This window comes from Equus asinus, chromosome 16, assembly GCF_041296235.1.
Source record: "Equus asinus isolate D_3611 breed Donkey chromosome 16, EquAss-T2T_v2, whole genome shotgun sequence".
NCBI classification, from domain to species: domain Eukaryota; kingdom Metazoa; phylum Chordata; class Mammalia; order Perissodactyla; family Equidae; genus Equus; species Equus asinus.
The window spans coordinates 3467731-3477814 of record NC_091805.1 but is presented as its reverse complement, the minus strand read 5'-3'; the positions used below and the strand labels follow the sequence as shown (position 1 = coordinate 3477814).

General features: G+C 45.0%; 1 protein-coding gene across 1 annotated transcript in view; it reads right to left on the bottom strand.

Annotated features, from left to right (window-relative positions):
- Positions 1 to 4020: 4020 nt before the first annotated feature.
- The window catches only part of UBE2U (ubiquitin conjugating enzyme E2 U), a 56036-nt gene continuing 49972 nt past the window's right edge, over positions 4021 to 10084 (bottom strand). The window contains exon 10 of the mRNA XM_014855339.3: positions 4021 to 4983. Coding sequence (XP_014710825.1) covers positions 4796 to 4983 — 188 coding nt within the window. The 3' untranslated portion in view covers positions 4021 to 4795. The remainder of the gene's footprint in view (positions 4984 to 10084) is intronic.

Below are 10084 nucleotides of genomic sequence, written 5' to 3'. Positions count from 1 at the left end.
AAATACATAAAGAGCTCTCAAAACTTAATAACGGGAAAAAACCCAACTCAGTAAAAAAATGGCCAAAAAATGTGAAGAGATACTTTATCAGAGAAGATATAAGGATGGCAAATAAGCACATGAAAGGATGCTCATCATCATAGTCTTTAGGGAAGTGCAAATTAAAACAACAATGAGATACCACCACACACCTTTTAGAATGACTAATGTTTAAAAGATCAATCCCACCAGACGTTGGCCAGAGTGTACAGGAACTGGAACTCGAATACACTGCTGGTGGGAATGTACAAGAGCAAAATTTCTCTGGAGAATAGTTTGGCAATTTCTTGAAAACTTAAACATATACCATATGATCCAGCCATTTCAATTCTAGATATTTACCCAAGAGAAAATAAAGCGTATGTCCATTCAAAGATGTATACACAGATGTTCATATCAGCTATATTAATCTTCCATTGCTGCATGACAAATTCCCACAAATTTAGCAGCTTAGAACAACAAACATTTACTATCTGGTAGTTTCCACGGGTCAAGTCCAGGCACAGCCCAACTTGGTGCTCAGGTCTCACAGTGCTGTGATCAAGGAGTGGGCCGGGCTGCATTCCTTTCTGGAGCTCAGGCCTTTTCCAAGCTCACAGGGCTGTCGTGGGATTCACAGTCTTGTTGTTGTAGGGCTGAGGGCCCTATTTTCTTGCTGGCTGTGCCCCAAGGGCTACACTCAGCTCCTAGAGGCTGCGGGCGGTTCCTGGCCATGTGGGTCTTCTCCCGACAAGCAGCTTACTTCCTCAACACCAGCAGGACAATATTAGATTAAAGTCACAGAATGACTGGAGGAAGTATCCATCATCTTTGTCCTGTTCTATGGGCTCAAAGTAAGTCACAAGTTCCACACACACTCAAGGCAGGGGATTACGCAAGAGCTCGATTCATTGTCTGTCACCTCAGGGTGGATCTGCTGCAGCAGCTTTTATATTTGTAAAAGTCTTGAGTTGGAAACAACTCAAATGCCCTGAGCAGGTGATGGATAAACAAACTGTGATCTATCCACACCGTGGAATGCTGCTCAGCAACGAAGATAAACAAACGATATATACAAAACGTGAGTAATCTCAAAATAATTATGCTGAGAGAAGCTGGACAAAAACAATTATTTACAGTACGATTCCACTTATATAAAACTGTAGAAAATGTGCACAATCTGTAGTGACAGAAAGCAGATCAGTGATTGCCTGGGAACGAGGAACGATGGCAGGAAGTGCGTGGGCATAAGAATGGTGTTACAGAGAGGCACAAGGAAACTTGGGGGTGACAGATGTGTTCACAATCTTGACAGTAGTGATGATTACATGGCTGTATCAGATACCAAAACTTATCAAATTATATGCTTTAATTAGTTCAATTTATTATATGTCAATCATACTTCACTAAGCTGTTAAGAAAACTCAGCATCTTCTTCCAGAATCATCTCTCTCAAGGTATTCCTGGCTTGTTAATAGCAGCTTTCCTTTTTGCTACTTTTAAATTCACCAATTTGCTAAATTTTCCAAGTTTATTTTTTAATTTTTTTTTATTTATTTTTTTTAAAGATTTCATTTTTTCCTTTCTCTCCCCAAAGCCCCCTGGTACATAGTTGTGTATTCTTCGTTGTGGGTTCCTCTAGTTGTGGCATGTGGGACGCTGCCTCAGCGTGGTCTGACGAGCAGTGCCATGTCCGCGCCCAGGATTCGAACCGACAAAACACTGGGCTGCCTGCATCGGCACGCGTGAACTTAACCACTCGGCCACGGGGCCAGCCCCCAAGTTTATTTTTTAACAGCAGATTCTAAGTCAGAGAAACAGGAGCTTTTGTTTGAGGTGGAGGAATTGTGGAGGCTGTTGTCATGTGGGTCCTATATTATGAAATCTCTCTAAGATGGAGTCCACCTGGCTGGCTTACATTTCGAAGGTTTAGTGGGAGAGTCAGATGGGCAGACGACAATTTCAGTGTAATACAACTGCAGCCACGTGCACACACTGCGTGGGGTGAGGGGAGACTTGGCCCAGCCTGGCGTGGGTGAGTGGCGTGCAGAGACCGTGGAATGACGCCTGCAGGGAGTTTTAGGCAATGAGTAGGAGTTTGCCAAGTGAAGAAGGGAAAAGGCGTTCCCAGTAGAGAAAGCGGCATCAGCAAAGGCTGGGAAGCAGAGGAGAGCGAGTTACACGTGGGGACGCACAAGGGGTTTGTTAGCATTATGTACAAGGTGGGGAGTTGTGGTGGGTGAGGTTGGAGAGGGTACGTAGGGGCTGACATGGAGGGCATTATCATTTGGACTTTACCTATTGGGCAGAGATTCTATGAAGAATTTTAGGAAGCTGAATTTGTCATTGAAAAAAGTATAATCCCTTGGGGCTGGTGGAACAGTGGGTGGGTTTGCGTGCTTGCTCTGCTTCGGCCGCCTGGGATTTGCCAGTTTGAATCCCGGGTGTGGACCTACACACACCTTATCAAGCCATGCTGTGGATGGCGTTCCACACATAAAATGGAGGAAGATGGGCGTAGATGTTAGTTCAGGCCCTAACTTCCTCAGCAAAAAGAGGAGGATTGGCAGCAGATGTCAGCTCAGGGCTAATCTTTCTTAAAAAAAAAAGTATAATCCCATCTATTAATTAAAAGTGCTTCATAATATAAAGTCATGGCAAGGAGAGGACTGAGAAGATGGATTTAAGACATCTAAAAGACAATGCTGCAAGTTCTGGTGATCAACTGGCCGTAAGTGGATGAGAGAAGTCTGCAGTGATCTGTAAGTTTTTATCTTTGGATTGTTCCATTGACTGAAAAAAGGAGCATAAGAGGCAGGAGGAGGTCTGGTGGAGGTGGGAAGAAGAGAAGGAAACGAGTTGAAGTCACGCATGTCGAGTTTCAGATGCATGGGGGATGTTGAAGTGAAGACGCCTTTTAAGGCAGGTAGAAAAAAGGTCAGAGAATAAGAACATGTGGGGGCAGGGAAACTCTGATAGTGGCAAGATTGTCCAAGGAAAATGTGTAGAGAAGAGCACTGGGCCAGAACCCAGAAGAACCTTTCCCCAAAGGCCCAGGGCACAAGGGGAATCCCTCCTGAAGATCCAGAATGAAGGGTCAGAGACAGCGAAGGGAATGAAATAAACCGTCTTGTCCTACTGACCAAGGTCTCTAGTCAAAGGCTGTTCTCTCTCCCTCTCACACTCAGGTCTTCTGTTGCAGGAAAAGAAAGCAACACATGCAACTTCTTTGTTCTGAAAGAGATTAGATTGAACAGCAAGGATAATAGACAATGTGGCAGCTCTCATCAAGGAAATATTTTTGGTTAACTGTCATGGTCCTTTTGGGTTTAATTTCTTGGTGAAGCTGTTTATCTGCTGACAACCCACAGGTTTATTCTTCTAGAAAACCACCAGAGAGGAGTCAGAGGCCTGGTCTCTGTTGGCATGACCATCAGCAAAATGCATCTTTGTGCTACATTCTGTAGTTTCACTGAGGTATGGGATGCACCATTCACAATGGCTCTTTTCATTGGGTGTAGAAAGAACTCTAATTGTTATCAAGTTGGGTGGGGATCGTGAAGTCCACTCTTGGCTGTATTTTGGCATCGACAAAAGGAGGGGGAAGTCTGGCATAGCTGCCAGAATGTTGTAGTTCTGGTTGTTGGGCCTTATTGTCTGAACCACCACAGGCCCACTGGGAAACACCTAGGCAGCCAGGAAGTGCCCAGACACCGTGCCCAGATCTGAACCGGCAGATCCCTGGCTGTTGAAGCATTAACAACTTGGCCACAGGGCTGGCCCCGAGATATAGATATATTTATGGTGTTTGAGGGAGAGCTGTGTGTGTAGGTGAGAAAGCCTCAAAATAAGTCTCCCCGAAGGCAAGGCGATGAACATTTAAAAACAAGAGAGCGAGAGAGAAGTGATCAACACTGACATCGAATATAGTCTAGAGGCCCAATAAGGTGAGGCATCTGCTGAATTTTGGCAATATGGAAGTCTCTGGAGATCCCAGTGAACTTTAATCAAGTAGCATAAGATTTTATTGTGCAGTGAGTACAAATGTGAAGTGAATTAAAGAAAGAGAGAGCAAATGACAGAGTACTATTAATAAATCTGACGGAGAAAATATGAATGAGACAGTGTTGAGAGAAGTAGAAATGCAGGGTCAATGGTGGAGACACATTTTAGAATAGGAGAGAGCCGAGCCTATTTGCAGGTTGAGGCAACACAGAAAAAGAAAGAGAGGAAATAAAGATAGGAAAATATGAGGGGATGGTTGGTCAAGGCTGAAGAGAAAGCAGAGCAGGTATGTATTCTGGGAGAAAAGAGAAGAGAAATGTTGGCGGACACGACATCTCGTCTCTTGAATATGGAGGAAACAGACACTGTGCCAGGCAGATGGAGAGCAATGTCTGGATCCCTCCTCTGGGATTAAGGTTCAGCCTCTGAAGCTCCTGAGCGCTCCCCACCCAGCTCAGCCTCTCCCTGATGCACGTCCTTCCCACAGAACTGTGCATCCAGTACCCTAAAATCTTTGTGGGAATAATACCATTGATTGAGACACCACATGAACACCCATGACTTGGCCAACTTAGGTTCAAACAAGGAAGTAGGGCTCAAAAAATTCAAAGCAGCATAGTCATTGATTTGTGCTTAAACTTCTAATTTGTATTTGCAGTGAGAGGATGAGACCAACTTGAAAACAACGGAATCCACGTTCTGGGAGCCTTCCAAAGTTGCGCCATGAAGCTGAGCTGTGGTGGAGGCTGTTTATTTTCTAAGTCCTGGAGCATTAGGCTGAATCTTCTAGAGCGTTTGCATCAAGAGTGTTGGTCCAGGCCACCAGATCTTCCACCTCGTCTTCCCATGACTCATTTGTGTTATTGGCATCCAGTAAAGCTTCATTCTTCCACCCCTCCTCCGTCTCATCACTCTTTGTGAGAGAATCTGTTTCAGTTTGTGAATCAGGAAGAAGTTGAACTGTAATGAGAAATATGAAAAACAGAAATTTAATAGACATGGCAGGAAATACAACAAGAAGTGTTCCCGCATTTGTAGCATCACGCCTAAGCTCATGTGAGTGAACGCAAGCAACCTTCTCAAATCTTCTAAATTTCACATTTTGCAATTAACTTATTTGTCAGAAATCATTCTTTCCATTTTGGTCAATCTGTTTTATGCTTTGTTGGTTTATTCATTTAACATATATTTACTGAGTCCCTGCTACGTGCCAGGAGATGTGCAAGGGGAAAGGCGTCCTTGGGCGCTTTGGCAGCATGAGGACAATCCCCTGTGTCTAAGGGACAACAGACGTGGACTTTGAACGAGGAGGAGCAGTTCCCTACGCAGATGTAGGCAGAGGAAGGAGGCCGGGGCACGTCAGACGGAGGCCACAGCACACAGGAAGGCACAAAGGGGTCAGAGGACTTGACGGGCTTGGAGGTGACCAGAGTTGACGCTTCAGTGCTCACACTGGGCTAAGCAGTCTACGTGTATAATATTATTTAACTTAGATACAACCCTTGTGGCGGGCAGGTGTTATTACTCTTATTTTACAGATGAGGAAATGGAGACAGAGTGACCTGGGTAACCTGTCCAAGGACATCCAGCTAACAAGAGTTGATCCTAGGTCCTCGGATCCAGAATGCCGGTGTCAGTGCACGGAGAGCGCGGCACAGCTTGTGAGTCAGGCTGAGGCCAGGGTAGGAAAGCCTTGTGTGGCATGTGGAGGAATCTCATCTTTCTTGTATGGGTCTTGTAAATAGGGCAATAAGTGGATTACATTTTTAAAGAAGAATATAGATACAGCATCTATATTTCTCAATACTTCTGCTGAGTGTGCGGACTTGCTTTTTAGAGATGCATCCTAATCGGTGCTATTTCTGTTCTGCTCCCTTTACAGCCCCACTGCACTCCCCTCCCTTCTGCATAGTTGCCACCTGACTCATTGCCTAGTTGGGTTCCAGGGCAAATTCTATTGGTCTTATACGTTTATTTCCGCAATTCCATACCAAATGAACCTTGTAATATTCATTGTCTTCTGGCTGTGCTATAGATAAGGGTGATGAGTGAATTGTTCTCTTGGTCTCTTCAGTTTATAGACAGATTTGTAGAGAAATTTGAGTTTAGACAGCTGCCATTATCCTATGAAAACCCTGAGGTCTGTGATGACTGAGTTTTAATTTTTGTATTTTAATATTAATCTCTAGCTTTCATTAATTTAAAACTAAATTCTGTCATTCCCTTAAGAAAACTTTCCACTTTATTTTCTATGAACACATCATTGATGGACTAACTCCAGTTCTTTCTAACCATGTTTAGGCCTTTCTGAATTCACATGCTTTTGGTTACAAGAAATACAGAGCCCAATTCAAACCAGTTTAAACACCAGGGAAATGTCTTATCTCACAGAAGAGGAAAGTCAGAGGTAGGGCAGGAGTGAATGATACAGCAACTCAACAGTGTCCTTAGGATGAGTTCTGGTCGCTGCTTTGCTGTCTTTGGTGCTGTTTTCCTCTTCAGAGTCACAGCAAGAGAGCTGTGGTCATTCTAGTGCTCACATCAGACATGGCGACATCCAGAGGAAAAAAGGGGCCTTCTCTCTGGGGTCTCATTTTTAAGAGTAGGGAACCACGCCCTGAAACCCTCTGTCTGCTTCCTCTCAGGTAGGATTGTGTCACTCCCTGCTCTTAAACTAGTCTGGGCAAGGGAACCAGGGTCCCACGGTTGGCTGACACCAGTTGGTGGGGTGGAATGGACGTTGGGAGTCAATCAACTTGACCATATGCCCTTTTAGTTCCTGCTCTATTAAAAAACTCCCAGGAAGCATAAAAAACATCCTGGTTAGATTAGCAGAGTATAATGCAAAACAAATATAGAAATGTTTCCTTATGACATAGAAAAAATAAATATTATTTTGAACTTCTTTCCTTCAGAAAATCTGAAGTCTTATAAATCCCCTCTGAGAAATCTTGGATTTCCTGATTGGAATCAATAATAATCACTTTGTTACTACGTTAAATAAGTTATGAAAACAAATTCTAATTGCCTTATCGTTTGTATGCCTTTCTCGGGATGGATCCTGGAAACTCTGCTTCTTATTTTTTCAGTCATAATATAATTTAGTTAGTGAGGATATTAAGATTTCTTCTGATTGGTGGGCTCTCATTATTGCCAAGTGGTTTATTTCCATTCGTTCTCTATCAGTCAGAGTTGAGTCAGGAAAACAGAGCCGCTACAAGTAAATCAAGAATGAGGGGTCTACTGTAGGAAATAGGGACCACACAGATGTGGGAAGGTCTGGAAGCTACAGCTGGAGAACTGCAGAAAGAGTCACCAGCTGCTTTAGCCTGATGCACTGACGTGAGTGGGAAAACCAGGAGTTCATGGGGAAGGACAAGGAGCTGCCCCGAAAGTGGGACAAACACTCTGAGTCCATGGGGATCACTGTGAGGCCACCATGTCTGCAAAGGGAGAGTTTGTGGAGAGTTGCATGAAAGTGGTGTGTCTCAGGAAGCCGCCAGGCCCGATACACACAACTTCTTAAGAATAATGACATCTTCTTCCGTCCCACCTCCTAATCTCAGGAGAATTTTTCTCGTTGGCAAATATGAAACACTAACCCTCCCTGCAAGAGAGGAGCACAGAGTTCATTCCTTTTCTAACCGAGTCATTTTTCCCTTTGATGTCCCGAATAAGATCACTATTGCTACATGATGAACAACCACCAAGTCTTGGGGACATTCAACCATAAGCATTTGTTTGGGTCACACATCTGCAGGTCAGTTGGGGGTTGGCTCATTTGGCTGGAGATGGCTGGGGAGCTTAACGGCGGAAGCTCAGCGCTGTGCCTCTCATCTTCCTCTGTGGCCAGAGGACAGTGCAGGCATGTTCTTATGATGATGGCAGAATTGAGAAAGAGCGAGCCAAATTGCACAACCTCTTCCCAAACCCTGGGCATATCACACCCACTCCTGCTCTATTGATCAAAACAAGGCATGTGGCAAAACTCAAAGTCCAGGGTCAAGGACTACATTTTGTCCGTGGAGGTGGAACAGGGTAGGGAGTGGCTATTTGTGAACAATAATCTAATTTACCACAACCTCTGAGATACAGCCTCTTCTCTTAGCAGCACAATTAGACGGAAAGGATGGTCCACCCCATTTGCAAAGAGCACAAGTTTCAGTACTGAAGATCTAGTCAGTTTCTGGACATTTCTTAAAATGTTCTCTATTCCTGCTCACCACTCTATTTCTCACTCATCATGGACTTATTCCCCCTGTTCCAAAATCAGAGCTGCTAAAAACAGGACAACTCTACTTCAATGTATCATTCATTCACTCATTTGTTCACGGGCATTGAATGGCTACTGTATGCCAAGCACTTGCTGTGGCAGATTGGAGGTAAGCAGCGCCCGCCCCAGGAGGCCACTTTCCATTGAATGAGAGTGGCAGTAAAGAGACTGGCCCTCAGCTGGCCTGCCGTGATCCCCATGCTCTAGCGTCCACACCTTTGTGTAACCCCATCCGTCTTAAGTGTGGGTGGGACCTGTGACTTACTTCCAATCAATAAAATATGACAAAGTTGATGGAATCTCACTCCCATGATTACGTTACAGGACATGACATTCTGTCCAGCTATCAGACTTGTTCTAAAGACTCCTTGCTGGCTGGATGAAGTGGGAGACTAAGTTGGGGAAGTCCACATGGCAGTGAACTGCGGGCAGTCTCTAGGAGCTGAGGGAGGTCCCAGCACATGGCCAGCAGGGAGCCGGGGCTGCAGTTCTAAAGATAGAACAAAGCGAATTCTGTCAACAACCTTAGTGAGCTTGGAAGCAGATCCCTCCCCAGTCAAGCCTCCACATGAGCAGGAAGCCCAGCTGACACCTGGATAGCAGCCTCATGGGATCCCAAGCAGAGGATCCATCTATGCTGCACTGGACTCTGGGCACACAGAAACTGTGACATAATGAATATGTGTTGTTAGAAGCCGTTAAGTGTGTGGTAGTTTGTGACACAGTAAGAGAAGACTAATAGAGCCTGATATGGCATGATAGAAGTGCTATGATAGCCCACAGGGAAAGTTTCCTAGTGGAGCTAAGACCTGAGCTGAATCTTAGAGGAGGAGTAGGTACCAGAAAGGAAAGGGAAGGAGGGAAGGGTGTTTGAGTGGAGGTATGAGAAAGCATGGTGTATTTCTCAATTTTTTTTGTTTTTGTGAGGAAGATTGGGCCTGAGCTAACATCCATTGCCAATCTTCCTTTTTCTGCTTGAGGAAGAGCGGCCCTGTGCTAACATCTGTGCCAATCTTCCTTTATTTTGTATGTGAGACGCTGCCACAGCGTGGCTTGATGAGCAGTGCTAGGTCCACGCCCAGGATCCAAACCCACGAACCCTGGGCCACTGAAGCAGAGTATGTCAAAATTAACCACTATACCACCAGGCCGGCCCCCTCAAATTTTTTTGAAATGGGGAGGGAAATAAACCATCACGACCCACCAGGTCAGTGTGTCATTTAGGGTGTGATGGGAGAGGGGTAGGAGTCGTCACTGAACGGGCAGACAGATACTAGAGCACGAAGGGTTCTGTCATGTCAGAGAGTCTAAATTTTATCCTGAATGAAACGGGAAATAAAGGATTTTAGACTCGGTCAGAACATAAGCAGACTCGAGCTGTAGAAAGCAGTCTGGGAAAGCACGGACAGCAACCGTCATAATCATCGACTTAACCAAATGAGCTCTTCGCAGGAGAGGATGGGGGGATGCTGGAGGATAGAGACTGCAGAGTGAAGAATTCATGAAGGAGGCAGAAAAAGCAGCACTTCCTACAGTCCTTGCAGACACCCTGAAGTCTGGGAGAAGGCAGAGCAGAATGGAGAAGACAGGCTGCAATTCAGAGGAGGAAATCTGAGTGGTACCCAAAACAAGGAGGAGAAAGGGAAACAGAATCAGGGGCAGGCAAAAGAAAGCTAGTGAGGTGGGGGCTGGGCCTTGACAAATCACTGAGTGAAGGTTCTTGCTGGGCCTGCCATTGATGTGCTGTTGCTTTCAAAGGACAGGAGACGGGAAAAGCAGTAGCTAATA